This window comes from Megachile rotundata, chromosome 5, assembly GCF_050947335.1.
Source record: "Megachile rotundata isolate GNS110a chromosome 5, iyMegRotu1, whole genome shotgun sequence".
Classification (NCBI taxonomy): Eukaryota; Metazoa; Arthropoda; class Insecta; order Hymenoptera; family Megachilidae; genus Megachile; species Megachile rotundata.
In genome coordinates, this window is record NC_134987.1 from 20,770,204 (window position 1) to 20,790,502 (window position 20,299).

Sequence of the window (20,299 nt, forward strand, 5' to 3'; positions counted from 1 at the left end):
TGGAAACTTCATTTGCACTCTAAGTGCAAAAAACAAGTAGGCAATAGTGCATTCCTGCTGTAGTATCAATAACTATAAAGTCGTTCAAATATTGTGGTGATAAATTCATGATTTCTTCGTTCAAGGTCATTTCATGGTCATAGTATATCATTAAATTTGTACATGGTATCGTTGAAAATAATTTATGGCCGACTGAAAACTAATGCAACTGTTGCAACGTTTTTTCTGCAAGACCATCAGAAATTCCTCAAACACGGCGGGGACTGATATTTGAACCAGCCTGTAGATCTCTATGTATACTGGCTCGCTCGAGAAACATGTGCACCTTGAACGATGGACACCGTTAAATAAATGAAAGAATACTTCTTCGCATATTTTGTAATCTGGGACATCGAGATACAAGGAATTAAGTGTTTGATAAAATAGGAACATTAAATAGCAAAGTTATGGATTGTTAGATCAAGTGTTCCTAAATTTCTAGATCTTCAAATAACCTGTGAACATTCCAATATATTTTCGACAGAAATCCGAAATGCTTGCGCACATGTGTTAGCGTGGTGATAGAAGAACGATGGTGCTGTTACTCAGTAGTAAGAACCCAAGTTTATTGCTCGCTTTCGGAAGCCTCAGATTGCAAAATAGTAAAAGACCTTTTGATGTTCCATTGTACGAATGTGTTGACTTTTACGGTGTACATATTTCTTGGGACCAACTGTATATTTATTATATATACATGTATATGTACTTGTACAGAGTGTCTTCAAGGTATGCTGGCTTGAGATCGAAGTGGGAAGGATTAAGCAAACTGTGATCACCGTGTGTTGATTAAAATGAATAAAGATGAATTATAATTTATTAAATGCTGGATTAAGTAAAGTGGAGTTAACGTAACTTCTTTCGAAGGATAATATTTCCGTTTTCAGGAACAAGCCAGTATCCTTCCATTTGAGAACGTCTTGCATACGCATGGTGTAAAATTAAAAGTGTTACGGTTAGCATCTCAGTGATCATGTAAAATAAAAAAAGTTACTCGTCGTAATTTATGCATGATAGAGCGTCGCAATTTTCGCGGAGTATTATATTATTGTGCAAAAAATAAATGTAAATCGTCACACGTCCAAATTTATCGTCCCATAACACTTTTTAATCGTACACTTTTCGATGTACAGTGAAGTTAACGAGAAACGGTAACGCAACCAGAAACAGAATTTCGGAACACATCACAATTTCCACTCCACCTTTTATTACCTCTTTTCTACACTTTTTACATATCTCGTATGATCGAGAAAACGATTATATATTTTCTGCATGGCATACATATATACGTGTTCCTATAATTGCGCACCGAAAATTCCGATTTTTGATCGATTACCGCTTTATCGGTGCATTTTCGGTATGTTTCCGCTTTTCCATCAACGAAAAATTGTGTGATCGAATCGAGAAGCCTTTCTTTTTTGTCTCGAAACGTGCCACTCTCGTTCATTGATGGACGCGTATAGAAACATCTGATGCTACTTCGGCAGAAAAATCCAAAAAATATATGGAACGTGTATCGACGGAGAGAAAGGCTTTTGAAAAATTGCTCGAAAGAAATTGACCGGAGAAAAAGAGCATACTCCTGAAATTGGATGCTACGTCCTATGAAATCTCTTGCCTTGTGTTTCTTCCAGTGATCGATTCACTGTTTCAACAAAGAAGGACACTAGAATTTCTGTTATCCGATTCACGTACAGACTCTCGTTATATTGCCACGGACAGCTGTGGAGAAGCGGAAATTTCTTGAAATAACAATACAGCTGTAATTCGAGGCATCGCGACGCGACTTCTGGTCATACGCGTTGCGATATAGCGCGCGGCGTTACAACGTACCGCAACGTTACTGACTTTGCACGGCAATACAATTAGTTGCAACGCAACCCGTAGCAATGCAATTGGCTGCAACGCAACTCGTGACAACGTAACGCGACTCAAAACAATTTCTGACGATACGATACATTGCGACACAACTCGTGAGGCTACAATTTGCGGTGATGTAACGGCTGGCGATATAACGATAGTCTGTTATACAATGACGTTAACAGAGGATTGGATGCGTAAAGTAAGAAGTGCTTCGTCTGGAACGAGCGAAATATAATCATAATTATATTGGATTTGTGACATCGGTCACCGGTGACCCTCGCGGTATTCGGAAGAACATTTCAACGACATCTCGCGTGGTAACGTTTTCGAGTTTCCCAAAATTTCTGTGCTGAATTTCCTTGGACTTTTGAATTGCCAAGGTTTCAAGGATATCGAAGCGAACGAGAATCGATTAGTCGAGGTCAGAGTAGATATTAGGACTGTAGCTAAGGTCAAAGGTTTTGCCTCTAAGTATAGTTAGTACTTTAGATAGTACTTTAGGGGCATAGTAGTATCAGGTCAGTCCACGAATTCTTAGAAACGAAATAACGAATGTATTTTCAACGATGATATCAGCCGCGATATTTTTCTTTATCATCAACGCCTTGAAACGTTCTGGGGTGGAAAAGGTAGGACGAATTTATACGAATGCGTGTAAATTTGTGGACTGACCTAAGAATTGAGACGAATTAGAGTGTTAGAGAACTAGTAGTAGATAGTCATTAATACGAATTAGCATAGTTAGCCTTTAGAAATCAGAATCTTTGACCTCCGTTATAGTATTTAGTGGACTGGATGTTTTGCAACCTTGTGTCGCGATATCTGGTTAAAACTGGCGACATAAATTCGTGTTAAGTTGACGAAGCCAGTTTTTTCCAAACAAATGCAGCTTCTTTCCAGTGGCATGAGCTTCATAGAGAAAAGAGAGACTTGATTGTTTGACGAACGTAGACGTGGCTGAATACTGTGGCTCCCGTTATTTATTGCATGCGAATAGTGTTTCGGTGACTGGCAGGAAACTGATTAGCCAGCTGCTCGTTAGTTCGCTCACAAAACTTCTAATACTGTTCGTATCGTCATCGAAACATCCTAACACTTTTAGTTTTTCATTTCGATTTTTTTCATGCGTCTACTACGAATTATTTTTGCAAAGAGTAAATTCCTCCATCAAATAACTATCTAGAACGCTAATAGAAATTGTCGTTGTATAAAAAAGAAAAAGTTAAAACGCGAACTAACGTTAAGATAAAATAACGACGCTGTAAAAACTCGGCAAAAAGGTAGAATGAAACTCCATTGTTCCGAAAATTCCTTAAGACGCACCGTAATAGAGGAAGTTTAATCAATTAACTTTCGCCGAGGAAGAAGCTTCATTTGTCCCTAGGAACGCGAAACAGAGAAAACGGGAACAGAGAGACGTCCAATGAAGGCTTGTTGATAGATTAAAAGCGAATTGAATGGAGTCCGAACCCGTTGATTCGTATAAATCCGATAATTCGTTAATCTGATTAGCAAACCTGTGCCACTCGATTAAAGACGTAATGTTCTGTACACGATGCGATCAGTGCAATTGTTGCTCATGAAACTCGGTTACAGCGGAACAGTAATACTCGCGTTTGTTGACTTCCTTGTTAGATTCACAAAATAATTCCCCAGCATCTCCTGTACTTGGAACGAACAAAATTTCAACGAGACACTAATAGAGTTCAAACGGAATCACCAGGGCAAATTACATGTTCCAGTTTAATTTCGTTAACATTTCCTATTTTTCATTTGTGGAGGACGGTCCTTTGTTTCCAGGTAATTTTTACAGAAAGAATTTTCTGAAAGGAGCATTCTGCGTTTAAAATAATGCATTCCTCGCATCATTAGTAGACTCGGATGCAATGTAAGTCTTCTTTGACCAAGGATGAGTGTTGCAGGAAGAATGTTCATTTTCTGCAATAAACCTTTTCGCCGTAAAGCTATGAAAATATTTCTGATTTAAGTTTCTAAATTCGAAAGTGGAATGATAAAAGTACAAATTGGCTCGTGAGGTGCAACATCTTTGCGACCGAGTTCGGTTCACGCTTCGGTTATTATTTTAATTAATTTCCCTGCCGGAATATCTGCGCACAAATTGCTTGGGTGTATTCGTAATTTGATAGCAATATTTATTCGAATTTATTGTTGACGCGTAACCGGCGAAGGGAACGGAAATCGACGCGAATGCGGTAACTTTGTAAAGCGACGTATTGCTGCTGGTATTAGCGATAGCAGGCTAATGAGCTTGAATGTGTTCCAAAATTCGTGAGGGTGGAAACGAGAGGGTGGTGGTGAGGGAAAATCGCGAGGGTTGGTCGAGAGAGTGGTCTCTAAAGCAAAGTGCATTTAGGCCAACGTAATATTGTCCTTCGCCCCGGAATGAAATTGCTTTTTCCAGTTACACGCTCGCCTGTAATTTGTTTTCCATCGGCGTACCGTAATATGCCTCTCGATACGACAAACCACCGCGATGATATTATATCGATCAACATCTCGGTTAACGTTCATTAATTAGGTCATTTCGTTAATCGTCTCTAACGTTAGTCTTAATAACTTTCGCCATTTTTTTAACTTCGTCGACGACCAATTTTTCGTCAGAGAACCGGCGGGACTCTTTGTGTTCACGCGTCAAACATTTACGTATAAACAGTTCTTAAACCAATATTCGACTAATTTTAGAGAATTTTAGAAACTATAGTTAAATTTAAAACGTTATGGTACATCGTCCAAAGTTAATATTTGTCAAAGTTCGACTAAGTTTATGATAACTTTGTGAGTAGGTAAATTTTTAACGAAACGTTTCGACGAACTTTTAATCGTTTTAATACCTCGTACGCTCTAAATTCGGAAGTTATGAACGTTTTATCGAAATACTTTAAAATTAACTAAAGTTTGCGTTGATTATCGCGCGATGCTTATTTAACGCCTAGATACTCGGTAAATTCGACTCAAATTGTTACCACTTTCGTCGAGATGAAATTACGTTCAGCGATCAAAGATATAACGCGTGAAACTATAGTGCTAATAAGTAATAAGTTTCGTTGTTGAAAATGTTCTATGGTATTATATTTCATGCTCATTATTTATTTTAGTTAAGAATAATGCATAATTCAATTTATACGCCCAATGAAACTTGCTACAACATTTCAATAAGTACATTACAAACTTCATTAGTTACTAATAGGTAATCGAATAATGTTCGTTACAACACTTCTACACGACATACTATATAAATCAGCAACAGATAACTATCGATATCACATGCTATAACACTCGAATGAATACAATACATACCGTACCAACTACCAGTAGCTAACAACCAATTATGCTCGCTGTAACACTTCAACGAGCGTAACACATATTGCACTAATTATCAACGTGTAATTATCCATAATGTTTTCTATAACGCTTCAACGAGTACATCACATACCGTATCGATTACCAACGATGCTTGTTACAACACTTGAACAAGTACAATACAAACTGTACCGATCACCGATACATAACCAGCGGTAATTCTTCGAGTAATCGATACATGAAATCCCTCGAGACACCAAACGCAAAGAATAAGTACCAACCTCCCCGTTACACAATCTTTTCCGCTGAGCAATAATATGCTTTATTGCTTGAACAGTGTAGAAACGCGTTGATCGATGTCCAAATCGGATAGCAGAACGTGTCTAAGAGAGCGATCTCACGCTGTTTATAGAAAAGCCCGACGAAAGGAGAAAGATGCGGGAACCACAGAAGATCCGAAATTGTACCTCGAGGAGGCAGCCCTTGAAAGGCAGCTGCCAGAACTGGACCTGAGGATGTTGGTCGATTTACCACCAGGTTTGGACTACAACGAGTGGCTGGCCTCTCATACCCTGGCACTATTCGATCACATCAACCTCGTCTACGGAACGATATCCGAATTTTGCACGATGACGGGCTGTCCCGACATGACTGGTCCTGGCTTAAGGTAATTTTTTCTCCTTTCACGATTCTCGAACCCCAACTATAGAGATAGAGATCCTCCCAAACGTCGGGTTTAGACTTGGTAATTTTTCATTCTTGGAATTCGACAATTTCTGAGACTTTCGGGCACTTGATCTTTTGAGACTTCTTGAAATTTTAGAATTTAAAATGTAGGAAAATATAGGGTTTCAAGAGCACAGGGTTACGAAGGTTTGTAAAGGAAGAAAATAAATCTCAAAGGAAGAGTAAAAGATCGTCTGAATGATGTTTGCTTTTTAGCCCTCCATTGTTCTCCCCTTCGCACCCTTGCTCTTTGGCCGATATTGCAGAGAGGAGTAATTCGATTTCTTATCGTTTCAGAACTTATCTGTGGTTCGATGAGAAGGGGAAGAAAACGAGAGTGGCAGCGCCACAATATATAGATTATGTTATGACTTTTACACAACGCACCGTTAGTGACGAAACTATATTTCCTACGAAGTATGGTGAGTTGTCTTTTCAATCGCTGTGGAATAAGTATTTCGATGGTTTCATTAATCGTATATTTACAATCGTAGTGAAAAAGTGTCTACATAACCACGAAATTGAAAACGTGGCACGGAGGGGTCTTATTAATTGTTTTGTTCTGGATGTTGCAGCAAATGAATTTCCTAGCTCGTTTGAATCGATAGTGCGTAAGATCCTGCGGCTACTGTACCACGTGGTGGCACACATTTACCACTGCCACTTCAGAGAGGTAGCACTCTTGGGGTTGCACGCTCACCTCAATTGTGTGTTTGCCCACCTCACGCTCCTTAATCAACGCTTCAACCTGATCGATCCGAAGGAAACGGAGATCTTAGGGGATTTAGAGGCAGCTCTCTTGGGTGAGTTTTACCTGTTGGAGATCGATATCGTTATGTAATACTCGCGAACATCGTATATTACCCTAATGGGATTATACTACAGTTTAAAGGAGAAACGTTAGCTGTAAGTCTTATTAATAATCATGCGATTATGTAAACAGCATCTCTGTGACGCGAATGATTAAAACCAGAACGATTATATTAGGCAGCTAATTGTTAGATTAACGCGTTGAGTGTCGTAGAGATCATGCAACGCAATCCGCAAAAAGAGTAAAAAACTCTTTTTTTAATTACCTTGTTGTTCGGAACTTGAAACGCCGATGGCCAATGATTTCTATGACAATTAACATCGTTGTCGCGAATGATTAAACTGAAAGTAATAAAATTGAAATTGTAGGTGATTCGACATCATCATCAGCGCCTTCACAGACCTTAGCCATCCAGGAGACTCCGACCACAACCACCTAGATCGCGATGCACAGTAAACAAGAGGTTGCAGTTCCTGAGACTAGGTGACGATAGGAGTTTTGTTTTCCCTTTTTTTCCTTTTCTCTCTCTCTCTCTTCCCCCTCTCTCTCTGTATCTCTGTCTTTCTCTTACCTTTCTATTTCTCTTTTCCTTTTTTTCTAACTAGAATACGCGAACGACAAAGTTTTAAGGATAACGATTATACACGCAGGTGGAGCGAGAGCGCAATTCTGTAAAAACCAGTAGTACCTGTACATAGCGAAGTGTGAAACAACTACATGATGTAATTAGGTTCCTCCGTTTGTTGTTTGTGAGATTGTACATAATTTATTAAACAGTAAGATATACGAAAGAGACGAAGGATGATTATTGATTATTATTATTGACAAAGTTAGTTGCTATGAGGAATAATTTGTTCTGTAAAAACTATTAAAGAAAAGAAAAAAATAACAAAAAACAACAAAGTGAATGAAACGATAATAATATTGTAAAGTTACAAGTAATACCAAATATATACCTGGTGTTAAGGCATGTGTTATATTCGTTGAAACTCGAACAGTCACGTTCTGGCTGTTCCCGGATCATTTCCAGTTTGCTTCTTTTAATTGGATAACTCCGTGCTTCACAAGGAAAATACCATGAAGGGCATCAGTCACCGGCTCGTTACCAGAACGTTAGTTACCAGCTTCGACTTACTTTGTAGCCTTAGAATGAGAATTAATCTAAGCATCCGGTAGATATATTTGGACCAGACAGGATGCAACCACTTCCTTTGTCTAACCAATGCAGAGTCAGTGATATGCGAAGACAGGTAGATTATCTATACTTTTATTCTTCTTAACCTTGAATAATGAAAACAAATTTAAAGTACAAACACCAAATTAGATATCTATACTTTACTATATTTTTATGGGTTAGAATGAAAAGACTGATTTATCTTCTTTCTTTCCTGTAACCAAGGTATTTTACTGTTCATTTTCAAAAAATCTTGTTTACGTACTTGACTTAAGTGCAAACAGCCGAAGGAGCAGTACCCTGTTTAACTTCCACGATTCTAATTGCTGCGCATACATTAGCAATCTCACGTAAAAACAGACCTAAAGCTTCTGCGATAGGTTCGCAAAGATCCTTGAAAGAGGTTGCGATGTTGTATAAGAGTATCAATACTGGCTGTATCAAAGCATTGAATACGATAGACAAACAAGGCTTTATGAAATAATCTGCCAACATTTGCAAAATACCCACGGTCAGTGGTCTAATTATACTATAAAGTATGAATCGAAGGAATTGTAAAATAAATGCTGTCACAAAAGCGGTGCCTATGTGAATCGTTCCAAATATTTCAGCCCAGAAGCGTGTTGCTGCCTGATCAGTCTTCTCTGCGCATCTTTCAGTTGCTAATATTGGTGGTGAATCTGTGGTACGATAATATCTAAGCAGAATATATTTAATGTTAATCATTTAATAAAAAAAGATATTTAATTTTATAAATGTACATAGGTTTTGATTTTTTTTGCATGAGACAATAACAAAAAGAAATGGAGATAAAATCATTTAAGCATCAAAGCGTTTTAATCTCTGACATAATTGTACCTACGCAGAATTCCCATGATCAAAGTAATAGATTTCAATTTTCTCTGTCACTTTTTCCTCTTTGTCTGCTTCTTTTACTTTGGATTTTGTTACTTTAGAACAAATTGGTTTTCTTTTGTTAGGTATACCTTCTGACATTTCGCAGTACATGAAAGGCTGTACGTAAATATATTATTGTGGGTATTAATTCTATTAATAATTAACACAGCTTTTACGTTATGAATTTATTATTATGTCAATTAGATTCTGCATAAATACTTTACTCCACCTCTGCGTAATGAGGACATTTTGTTGGTTTCAAGTTTACTTCGTACATTGCATCTTTCTTTTCTATATATGATTTTTTAGGCCATTTCCATCTAAAACGACACCAAAATGGTCGTGAACGTGAACCTGAAAACTCATTTCAAACATGCTTATAATGAATACAAAAAAAGAGATAAACAATTAATTCATAATACTTTAATTGGAATAATTATCAGGAGCATACAAAGTTTTCATTTATATGAAGCAAAGATTAAAAACTAACGTACGGGCTTAATAAAATTTAGTAAACTAAAGTAATTACCATTTTTGTGTTTTAAAGGTAATGTATAGGCATTGCTAAAAGAATAATGTTTAATCAGTATTTGCTGTGTAAAATAAAAATTCTTATATTACATCTTGTGAGTACGACACAAGCATGGATTAGTGGATTCCATTTGTTTCATTGTATATTGGTTTTTTTCTAAATTCTTAGGTGATTCCTGTACAGTGTTGGCCCTCCCACAGTGTTCTGGAGGTATTCCACAATTCCCTGGTGAATATACCTCGTAACATTTACAGTCTTTAACTGCATATGAGTAATATATAATTCAAATCATACGTGCTTTAACTTGTAAATTATTCCTATTACAATTGTTTATTATATTTTTATTCTACGTACGATTAAACTGTTCAAAATTATTCTCTTCCTTTACGCATTCACTTTCCGGATTATTAGTATTAATTATGCAACTAGTATCTGACTGCAGAGACGTTACATTAGAATCCTCTGTTGCATCGTTATAAGTACAATCCTCTCCAGAAACCATGATAAATACATTTCTTGAAAACGAATTGAACAAAACTGAAATTAAACTAATACGAACGAAAACAACATTAAACTGTCAAAGTGACGGGAATCGGGTAGTTACATTCATATGTTTATAAACTGTGATTACTTCAATATCGAAAGATACATTCAAGTTGATTTTACAGAATAAACGGAAAACTAATTATAGCGAAAACAATAATCACGGAACATATTTGTGGAATAATAATGAATAATAAATAAATAAATAATTTTTCTCCTCTTTATTTCTTTTATAAACACATAATAATAATAATTTTGATTTAATTTCTTTTATCGGTTACCAAAAGTTCTTTTTACACCTGCTCCCTCCCCCATCTTCCAAACTATTTCGAACGGGAAACGTTATTTGAAATAGAAGACACTGCTATTTACATGAAATTCAATTGGAAGTAGAATGGTGTAATTAGCTTAATACGATTTAGTACAGTAGTAGTAACCTCATCTATGCGACGGTGTAACGCTTGCGAGGAGGTTTATAATTCACAAATTTTTAACAGGTCACAAAAAGATTTTACAACTAATATTACTTTTCTTTCACCAAAAACTTCAACTAGAATCCTAAATATTCATATGTTCATTTATTCTAAATTTTCTCTTATGAGTCTTAATCTGGAATTATCCTTTATCATATTTTTCGAAGCAATTCTTTTGCAGCATAGAAATTAAACGTTAAAAATCTTAATTATAAAAGTTCTTTATGTTTATCTGTTTGTTACGTGTATGTTTCTCAAAATGTTATAATACAATTTTTTATTCGTTGATAACGGACCATTAATTGTAGAATTTGTTTATTTTTCCTAATAAGACCCGTCGCATACACGCGACTTTTTACCGTGCGATCGCAGCGGATCGCATGAAAAAAGTAGCTCGCATGCACTCAGAGTAAAACGAATAAACTACTCGCTATACAGTTTTAATGCATTTCATTGCTCACACGAAGTAAATATAATCTAGATATCAAATTAGAATAATATCAACTGGACTAGAAACGGAAATATACATAAATACTAAACGCCTTATCGATCAGTCAAAAGAAATATTTAAGAAACACTTCTATAAGTAATCAATAGTATGTTAGAAAGTAATTAACTTACATTTGTATTTATAGTATTTATACACATGTTTCATGGAGTATTCATATTTGTAATATCATCGTTCAAATCTATCATTAATCTTATATGTACGTTTCCAACGTTTTGTACAAATATCTCTTTAACATTCTGTACAAACAGTCAAAATTGAAAACTTGTTCTTAATTAACGATAGTTGGACAAATGTACCGAATGTTAATTTTTCTCTGTACACGCGTACATGAAAGATTTCCGGAAAAAGTTGCTAAATCAAGAGGAATAGTAACTAATTTGATTATGGACATAAAGTAATTGGTCGTACGCAATCGAATGGCCTAAGAACGATGAAATTATAATATACAATTCCTATCTTTAGTCGTTATCGAAGAGACAATAATGCTTAACGAAGAAACAACGTGTTTGAAAACTATTGAAAACTTACTTCAGTTTGTATTACAAATAAGACCGTAAGTTTAAAATATATTCAAAGTTTTGATGCATTCTCATAGTGTTTTTCATAAATTTGTATAAGATAATGATCAGACATTTAGGCACCTATTGGAAATGCAGTATTAAGAACGTATGCACTCTTTTAATATACCTCTTTAGTATTAGAAATAAATAATTCCTTCACATGATCATTGACAGAAATGTACACATACATATAGTTTGATCTGTACTTAAACATTTTTGAAATAAGACTTTTAATTCGCTTAAATGTATCTTGTTAAGGATGCAATTAAATATTCATTTTTCTGCGTTAATTGTGCGTGCAACACAACTCTCACAGTACCAATATTTAGTAATTATTATATTCAATAATGCTAGAAAGTGGAATTGACATAGCACTTGCAACCTTAACAGTGAAATCTCGGACTATAAAAGGGAACATACGTTCTTAACAACGTACTAATATTACAGATAAAAGAAAAGATTCGCAATTATACATTGAAGTACAGTTTTGGAATGTAAAATATTCGACGATTATATTCTAGTAATATCTCTATCGTCACGTGTGTAATTATCGTACAAAAATGTGTTAGACTCCTCTCATGCCTTTTTCTCTTCTCTTGTTCAATTTACTACGTACAATTAATAAGATATCTCATTGAAAATTTTACGATATTATTAAAGTATGACATCCATTAAAACAGATGTAAACAATTGATATATTTATATATATATTACGATGTAAATATTTGATATAGCTATCGTTAAAACCTTTTTCTCACGCAATGCAATAATAGATTAGATACAACAGCCAACGTTAATCAAATCTTATAAAGTTAGAGCAGTGATGAGTAGATGAAAGTGTCCGCTGAGGAAATGATAGGCACGGACAGCACGGTACATGCAGCAGTGAGATGTGCGAGAAAAAGAATACAAATTTTCAAATTGACATATTTTTCAAGTTATCAACTTGTCAAATTTACAAACTTCCAAATTTTTTAAATTCGAAATTTGCAAACTATTTTTGCGTTAATAAGCTATGAAATTTTCAAATTTACAAACTTCCAATTGCTACATAAAAATACCTCCTTCTATATTGCCAGTTATAATGGCAATATAGTGAGAGCTTACTGTGCTCATTCCTCACGAGCGCGGTTACCCATCACTGAGTTCGATCATAATGTTTTGTAAACGCGTGTACGTGGATGTCTTTGAAAGAGTAGCAGCATGGCACTTAAATCAGGTAAACTTATTTTTAAGTACGAAAAACGGATTAAATAGCCAACAGTAATATGCAATATAATTATTTCTTTATAATCATACTGCATAACATTTGATTCTTTTGTTCAATTAAAATTTACACATTATAAATATGCCACACTTTTCAAGTTACGAAGTTGGTGTTTCTTTGCATATTAATTCTGAATTCCTTACGTTTAATATAGAAATCTCACGATCTTAGCAAAAATCATGACGATATTGCTGTTCATAATGTTCGTTACGAATTTTCGCAACGCTTAAAAGCTACAAAGTACAAATAATTGTAATAAATAATATTGGTAAAAATACATTATACAATGATTTTGTAGAACCGACTGTCATGGTTACTTTTTATAAAGGTATTCCGTCTTTCAGTACGATTAAAATTGTACTTTCTCGAGTAAATTATTTATAGATCGAATCTACCACTCGTTAGGATATAAAATATTAAAGAGTAACTAAAAAATTTGCAATCGAACGTTAACATACTCGTATTTAATGATCACGTTACGACTGCGCGAAAATTATAAATATTTACAATGCAGTATAAAGTAAATTATTTTTAATCAATTATATTAACGTTCCGTTTACATTAAGTAAACCGTAGCGAAAAGTATAATAGAGAAAAAAGAAGTTTCTTATAATTTTCCTTCGTAAAAATAGAGTCAAAGTACTTGTGCAACTTATTTTTCTATCTCGTATTTGGAAAATAGAATACGCAAAGGCGGGATATGCATACTTACATCGTAAGAACAGTCTTTTACAGTGGATGAATAATAAAATTTATATTCACTGACTGTAGGAAATGTAGTTTACAGTATGCAATTTCAAATCTGTGAATATGTAAAATCACTACCTTCCTGAAAAGTCACTTCCGATATTGTAGTAACTCTTTGGTAGTCCGGCAAATGTTTCAGGCATAAAAATGATATGACACACCATTAGCTTCTGATGGCTAAATTACGTATTTTCCATGACAGTTGTCTGACTGTTTAGAAAAATCCTAAATGTATTGGAAGTTGTCTTTCGTAGCGAGTAGAGGTAATTTTTCGATGCTTTGTTTATGATCAAAACTCTGCAACCAGTCTGAACTGGGCTTCGCTTTTATCCCACAGAAACTTATGTTGCAAAAGTCAGCTGCGTTCTGAATAGCACCTCGATGGAAAGGATTTCCCTGTTTGAAATGCGAGTATCGTCCGGCATTCATACGCTCGTTCGTTGTCATTCCAAGAACCATAATCTAATAAAAAATTGATAAAAACAATATAGTATCACTGATATAAACGATTATAACTCAAAGAAATAAAATACAAAGATAGTTATACAATATTCTTTACAATGTAGTAGCTTATGATACAAACCTGATAACACTGACAAGCTAACAGTGTCCCAACCCAAAAGAAGTGTAAAGACGTATTTGCAGTGACCCACATTACCCAAGCGTCACACGTAGCTGCAGCGACTAGGTAATTATCAGCGCTATGGCCATTTGTTAAATTTGTCCAACATTCGAATTGCCAATATTGTACACTAGCGGATAAAACAACGATACAAAGGCCTAATAATGAAGCTAAAAATCCCAGGAAATACTTGTGGTTATGCGCACCTAGAAGGAAAAATTGAAGAGTGCAAATATACTGTTGGAGATAATAGGTAAAGATTAGGTTGTCTAAAGTTAGACATTTTATGCATACGCGTTATTACCATAATAAAGTTATCCAATAGATTTAGTTTTATTAACTTACCAATACAATTGTTGACCCAAGGACAATGGTGATCAAATCGTGCCACGCATCGATCACAGGTTGAACAATGTTTAGATCTCATAGGTCTTCTGACCAAACAACTGCTGCAAAATGATTGTGGTTCAAAACCACCAGATTCTGCTAACTCTATAATCGTCTGAAAGTAATACAGTTAAAAATCATATTTTATTCGCAATAAACGATATGATCGGGACTACAGATATTTACATTTAATTTGTCCTCGTGTGTAGCTGTTATTACACCTGGATCACCCCTCCAGGACTGTAAGAAACATACCCATAGTGGTACCGATCCGCCTACTAATAACAACCATAAATACCATGCGGCATGTACGCCTAACCAAAATATCCATGTAACATATATCCACATCTGTAACAAGTGAACAGTAATTCGTCATATGTATGTGAAAACGATTAATCTGTAACAATCAGAAGGCAGAAGTGTTTTGATGATATCAAATAAAAAGTTTTTACTTGGTTTATTTGTGTGTGTTATCTAAACATTTCGTGATAAGGTAGTTTTATTAGTTATCTAAAATACATATACGTTAATGCCAGATATAATTAAATAGGTTTTCTGCAACGTTATTGAGTTTTACTTGATATAAAATTAATTGTAATGATAAGTTACAGTCGGACATTACAAAATTTGGAACCTACCTTTGTAGCCAAATAAATTGACATTGGTATAATGTGAAATAATCGTTCGTCAAAGACAAAATGATTAGCTAAATATAGTGCTATGTAAAGAGTGACAAAGGCACCTAATTTTACTAAATAATCCAATCCACTTTGAAAAATCATTCCAATCACATAGAAAACTATGAATGGTGTACTGACCATACAGTACCAACGTATTCTCTGAAAGCAAAAATCAAATATGAAGAAATAAAAGGAGGCTAGTGAAGTACTTGATAAACATACTTTGTCTCTACACCATGTTCTTGTTCTACCCTGCCTTTCTCTGATTTCTTGACTGATTTTATGTCCTAACCAGGCAGCGCCAATATGACGACCCAGTAACGTCATTGGTGTTTCATCCCGAATATTCGGCACATCTAACGATGCACCATGATGAACTAACGTTGATATTGCTGTACTATTTTCTGCTATAATAGCCCAATGCAAAGCAGTATTGCCATGTAAGTTATCCGCAAGTGAATGAGATGCTCCTAAAGTTAGTAACAAGCGTGTTGGATCTAAACTGTAAAAAATGAAACTTCAATGTAACCAATATAATGTGATCCTACGAAGGTACTTTTGTAATTAAGTGTCATTATTTGACCGCATTTACCTATTAACTTTATAGGCACTCCACATAAGGGGTGTCATTGCACTTCTGTCAGGCATATTTGGATTTACTCCTTTCGCGACTAGATAAGCAACGATAGATGTGTGACCAAATTGTGCTGCTAAATGAATACATGAGAATCCTTCTGAATCTCTGAGAGTGGGATCTGCCCCTGCTCTCATTAATATCACAACTGTAGATAAATGGCCCTGCCTAAAAATGATCTTCTATTACATTGTATCCTAAAAATTTTATTCAACTTTGGTATTAAATAAAAAATTAACCTTGTGGCCCAATGTAACGGCGTGGAAGCAAGCTCACCACCAATTGCATCAACAACAGCTCCCTTTGCAATCAAGTATTTTACAATGTCTTTGCGATTATTTATCGCAGCCCAGTGTAACAATGTAACAGTTTCTGAGTCTGGCTGGTTTACATCAGCACCAGCTTCTACTAATTCAGTTACTCTATCCAAAGCCCCAAACTTAGAAAAATAAAATATAAATTAAAACATGTGAAAATAAGTTGATATAAGCGTTGTCTTATCAATTTAAAGCGTTATTACCTGCGTTGCTCTAACAATGTCAAACGAACTACAATCTTGTGCAGGAGGCCTAACAGGTTCTTGGTGATGGCTACTAGGATCATCTGGTTCCCCACTGCCTTCACTCTGACAGGCAGTTTGCATTTTTAATGCATACATGTTGACTTCAGTGTTATTACAGTCAGGATTATGTCATAGATATAAATTATGCATATAGATATAAATATCCTAAGGTTGTTTTGTATTGTAAGGTATTACTGAAACAACAACATTACTATGTAACACTTTTGTATTAAAAAATATTCATATATTATTAATTGCTAAATTACAATAAATTATTTTTTAATTAAAATTAGATGACTAAAAGAATCAGAAAACACTTTTTGTCTTTTCTAATTAGAGTTTTTCATTTCAGGTTTTTTTATTATTGTTTCTGAGAGGTGAACAATGTATTTTCTTATCAAACTGTAAGAATAATGAAACAAAGGGTTAACGATCACGAATATTAAGCTACAGAATAACAAAATCATCAGCATTACTTTGTACGATTTATTAATGCTGATCAATTTGATCGACTGTAATGAATTCATCGTTTGTATTCACCGACTAAGTATACCGTGTTGTAAATACGAGGTGTACTATAAGGAACACATAGTGCGTAGTGACAATCGATTTTGTATTCGAGTTGCATTGTACGTTTCGATCATTCTTCAAGACAGTTCGAAACACGGTTATTGTATAAATGTAGTATTCCATAACCGTGAAATATACAATCTTTTCAATTACATCGGAGAAATAATTAATGTACTTATGTACTCATTAAACAACAAGATATTGAACGATTTCACGATAAGATTATTCAGTAAATTGTATAATTATCGGTTCGATCGGGAAATAAAACTACAAGACCGATTTCATAACGTGATATTTTACCTTGCAAGTAGTGACAGTATTGATAATAGGTGCATATAGTAGACGGCATGTTATCCTCGAATACGTCTCAAGGGGTTAGATTTAAAGGACAAACAGTCAGTGGGTGTGGGGCGCCGGTACATTGTATAGGATCCAAATAAGGGTTGACCTTTCCTTCAACTATAAGAAATAACACCCCTCTTGCAACTTTTTGTTATTCGCGATCCAGGACACGTTTCTCCTTTATTTCTCGCACAATTTCATTATTACTAATGTTTTATTTTCGATAAGATGAACACGCACCGCGTACCACACGATACACGATTATTGATATCGCGTCACATGCACATTATGCTTTCTCAAGTTTTGCGATGAGCTTCTTATGTATTGACCAAACGGCTTCGTAAGCCGTCCGATCGGTATCCGATATTCATCGAACGTAAAGTTATCAACAAACGAGTCATCTGGCGGGGAAACTGGACAGAGAGTATCCTCTTTGAAATCGAGCGCCCTCTTCTTGATCTTTTAAATGACCGAGAAATCATAAAATTTCGAATTTATCTAAAAATTTTCTGATACGTTGTTAAAAATAAAAAGTTGTTATAAAACATGATGACGTGAGAATTAAATATAAGAAAATGCATGAACCAAATGTTAATGCAATGTTGTAACTTCGTTCTATCGCATGTGCGCAATCTCATACTGGACAGTATTGCGCGCGACGTTTTGAAAACTTTTGTTTAAAGGAGCCTCGTAATTTTCGTTGGTCATGTTCTCTTAATACTCACGAAACAAATGTAAATATTAAGTAAATAATGGTTACCACGTGGCGCTATAAGATTCGCAACACGACAAGCACGATTTTTATTTCTGTTACGCTGTTACATTGTAACGTACACACTGCGTACCATGACACACACTATGTCAGTGCGATACTGCGCATGCAGGTGATCAGACATGAGCGCTCAGGCGCAAACCTGACTTCCTTGGAGAAAATGGCGATCAAGGGGAAGAGGCTCTCACCACCTGCTATAGTACCCGAGTATTGGCATGCATTATGCCTAATTCACAGGAATCGATAAGAACAAAGCTGTCTCAAATAAATACTTACTTCAGAAGTAAGCTGATTTATTCTCTAACAAAAAATAAACAATAATTTTTTGCAAAGTAATTAATTTAAAAAGTTGACAGTATTTTGAAAGCTTTACTTTCACATGCACACTCTGTTCGAGGACATTACTAACGTTATCTGACGGGAAGCGGTGAAGTTAGACGAACACAAAATTTTTTCGGCGCACAACTTCAGAAAACTACTATGCTCCAATATTGACTAAATTTTGAAAATTAGCTTTTTTGTGAAAGAGGATAACTGTGAGTATGGTTTTTGGCTTCTTGAAAGAAAATTGCTATGCTTATGTCATTCCCTATATCATCGACAAGATACCGTATAGTACCTGAACTGATTTGAACACATAATCCGCGTTTTTGGATCTACGGAATATATTGCGAACCCCATAAAATCAGTATTGATGAATATATAATAAATATATGGCATATTAATCAATAAAATCGACATAAATTGAATTTTCACAAAAATGGAACAACTAGCGCCATCTCTCCGGCGAACAGGGTGAACTACACGTTTTTGTAACTGCAGTTTAATTAGTTCTCATCCTCTACCGCTAGGTGGCGGCACATAAGACAAAAATTAAGCTAATATAAAAATTAATCTCTCGTTTCGTTAGTTTCGCATGTAACAGCAGATGGTACTAAACGTTCAAGAATTTGAATCATTTCAAATGATTTTGTTTCAGACATTGCCAATAGAATTATAATTCTTATTAGACAAGTTCATATCAACAGTTATATTAGAAACGTAAAAGTTTCGCTATACCTGCCTTGTACTTACTAATAAAAAATATGTACATTTCTTGCTTTTAAGTTACGAAGGTAACTTAAAATATAGTAAGGTACGAAGTGATCGAAAATATGCACAAACAGAAGATAAAAAAACGAGGTTACTACTCGGAAATCATCACAGGTAATTTAGTTTTCAAAAGTATTTAAATAGTTCAAAAAGTATTAGCGGACACAATGAATATTTAATTTTGTTGCATAAAAAGAGAGAAATGATACAAAATAGAGGAAGTAATTCATTATTTGTAACCAGTTGCTTCTTGACATATATCTAGGTACAGTAAAATATCCCGTGAAACCGGCAGTAGCACTTCTAGATGCTGCACCAAAGAGGACGAAACTTCTTTGGCAAGTTTTAACCGAACATCACAGTGCTCGTATCCAACCGCTGAAAGATAAAGAGAAATATAATTTTCTTGGCGAGGCAAAAAGATGGATCAGCTTTCCGGAGGATCGATCGATTGTAAGAAAGAGCATAAAGTTGAACAATTTGATTGTCGGCATCAGATTGCGTACTGATAATGTTATCATGTGAAAAACAAGACGCGATATAACCCGGTTATTTCGTATCATATGTCATTATTACTTCCAAAAAAATATATGTATATTTATACATGTATAATTGCATTTGAATATGCATAATTGCACTAATGTGTATGGTATTCCATACGAATCGCCAGTATTTATGGTAGCAATATAACACGAATATGTAGCACGAAAGTAAGGTGTTAAATATTTTTCATTGAAGTTAAAACAAGCCCTGTTTAAAAAGGTATTCCCAGCGGAAACATTCGCTCCAAAAGTGCAAAAAGAACAGAACGTAAAACCGAAAGAACTACCACGAGATGTGGAAATAGAAAGACGGCGACGAAGTTATAGAAACGTGAAGATGGATAATGTTCTGGAAGAGGAAGGAATTTCGCCGCGGGAAATGCTTCCGCCGGCCGCCGTATTGCCGTTATTATCCCACGAGGATATATACGGACTATTTGCTACGACACGTATATTCCCGTTAGAGATTTTTGATGACGAAGAATACGATTGTAGGTAGGTTTCTCGACCCAAAGAAGTATAAAGAGTTATGCATTATGGTCACTATGGCACTCTTGTTTGGAGTGGATCAGGACATTAACTTTACGGATAATACCAAGTATCCCCTATTATTTGCGACAATTTTACTCGACGAA

General features: G+C 35.1%; 6 protein-coding genes across 15 annotated transcripts in view; 2 read left to right on the plus strand and 4 right to left on the minus strand.

Moving 5' to 3' along the window:
• Window positions 1-8,691, plus strand: part of Fdx2 (Adrenodoxin-like protein 2, mitochondrial Ferredoxin 2) — a 77,169-nt gene extending 68,478 nt beyond the window's left edge. For 5 of the 8 annotated variants that reach the window (XM_012285165.2, XM_076531505.1, XM_076531508.1 and 2 more), the window contains 4 exons: window positions 5,633-5,887; window positions 6,244-6,368; window positions 6,522-6,749; window positions 7,126-7,723. In XM_012285165.2, coding sequence (XP_012140555.1) covers window positions 5,633-5,887; window positions 6,244-6,368; window positions 6,522-6,749; window positions 7,126-7,196 — 679 coding nt within the window. In that variant the 3' untranslated portion in view covers window positions 7,197-7,723. Of the gene's footprint in view, window positions 1-5,632; window positions 5,888-6,243; window positions 6,369-6,521; window positions 6,750-7,125; window positions 7,724-7,755 lie in introns of those variants that run through there. The other 3 variants (XM_012285168.2, XM_012285166.2, XM_012285167.2) reach the window with 3 other exon arrangements.
• Window positions 7,254-9,496, minus strand: LOC100876945 (uncharacterized). Of its 2 annotated transcripts, none has more exons than XM_076531509.1 (4): window positions 9,358-9,496; window positions 9,058-9,182; window positions 8,794-8,945; window positions 7,254-8,628 (listed from the first exon to the last, which is right to left on the minus strand). In XM_076531509.1, the coding sequence occupies exons 2-4, from the start codon at window positions 9,103-9,105 to the stop codon at window positions 8,202-8,204; spliced, it is 627 nt and encodes a 208-aa protein (XP_076387624.1). In that variant the 5' UTR covers window positions 9,106-9,182; window positions 9,358-9,496; the 3' UTR covers window positions 7,254-8,201. The 2 variants fall into 2 exon arrangements, with proteins under 2 accessions (XP_076387624.1, XP_076387625.1); XM_076531510.1 differs by having other exon boundaries at window positions 9,058-9,148; window positions 9,358-9,495.
• On the minus strand, window positions 9,237-9,862 carry LOC143264429 (uncharacterized). The gene is made up of 2 exons (XM_076531512.1): window positions 9,715-9,862; window positions 9,237-9,621 (listed from the first exon to the last, which is right to left on the minus strand). Exons 1-2 carry the CDS (start codon window positions 9,860-9,862, stop codon window positions 9,446-9,448), a joined length of 324 nt encoding a protein of 107 aa, XP_076387627.1. The 3' UTR covers window positions 9,237-9,445.
• Window positions 9,863-10,109: 247 nt separating this feature from the next.
• On the minus strand, window positions 10,110-17,357 carry Hip14 (palmitoyltransferase Hip14). 2 transcript variants are annotated; one of them, XM_003703365.3, is made up of 10 exons: window positions 17,217-17,357; window positions 16,305-16,540; window positions 16,024-16,223; window positions 15,743-15,952; window positions 15,373-15,652; window positions 15,109-15,309; window positions 14,657-14,818; window positions 14,429-14,585; window positions 14,045-14,289; window positions 10,110-13,923 (listed from the first exon to the last, which is right to left on the minus strand). In XM_003703365.3, the coding sequence occupies exons 2-10, from the start codon at window positions 16,440-16,442 to the stop codon at window positions 13,687-13,689; spliced, it is 1,830 nt and encodes a 609-aa protein (XP_003703413.1). In that variant the 5' UTR covers window positions 16,443-16,540; window positions 17,217-17,357; the 3' UTR covers window positions 10,110-13,686. The 2 variants fall into 2 exon arrangements, with proteins under 2 accessions (XP_003703413.1, XP_012140562.1); XM_012285172.2 differs by having other exon boundaries at window positions 15,373-15,667.
• Window positions 17,358-17,802: 445 nt separating this feature from the next.
• Window positions 17,803-20,299, plus strand: part of LOC100874893 (dynein axonemal heavy chain 1) — a 63,390-nt gene continuing 60,893 nt past the window's right edge. Inside the window, exons 1-3 of the mRNA XM_076531514.1 lie at window positions 17,803-19,236; window positions 19,388-19,575; window positions 19,885-20,159. Coding sequence (XP_076387629.1) covers window positions 19,185-19,236; window positions 19,388-19,575; window positions 19,885-20,159 — 515 coding nt within the window. The 5' untranslated portion in view covers window positions 17,803-19,184. The remainder of the gene's footprint in view (window positions 19,237-19,387; window positions 19,576-19,884; window positions 20,160-20,299) is intronic.
• The window catches only part of LOC105662486 (uncharacterized), a 35,026-nt gene continuing 34,004 nt past the window's right edge, over window positions 19,278-20,299 (minus strand). The window contains exon 5 of the mRNA XM_076531504.1: window positions 19,278-19,500. Within this exon, the coding sequence (XP_076387619.1) occupies window positions 19,479-19,500 (22 nt within the window). The 3' untranslated portion in view covers window positions 19,278-19,478. The remainder of the gene's footprint in view (window positions 19,501-20,299) is intronic.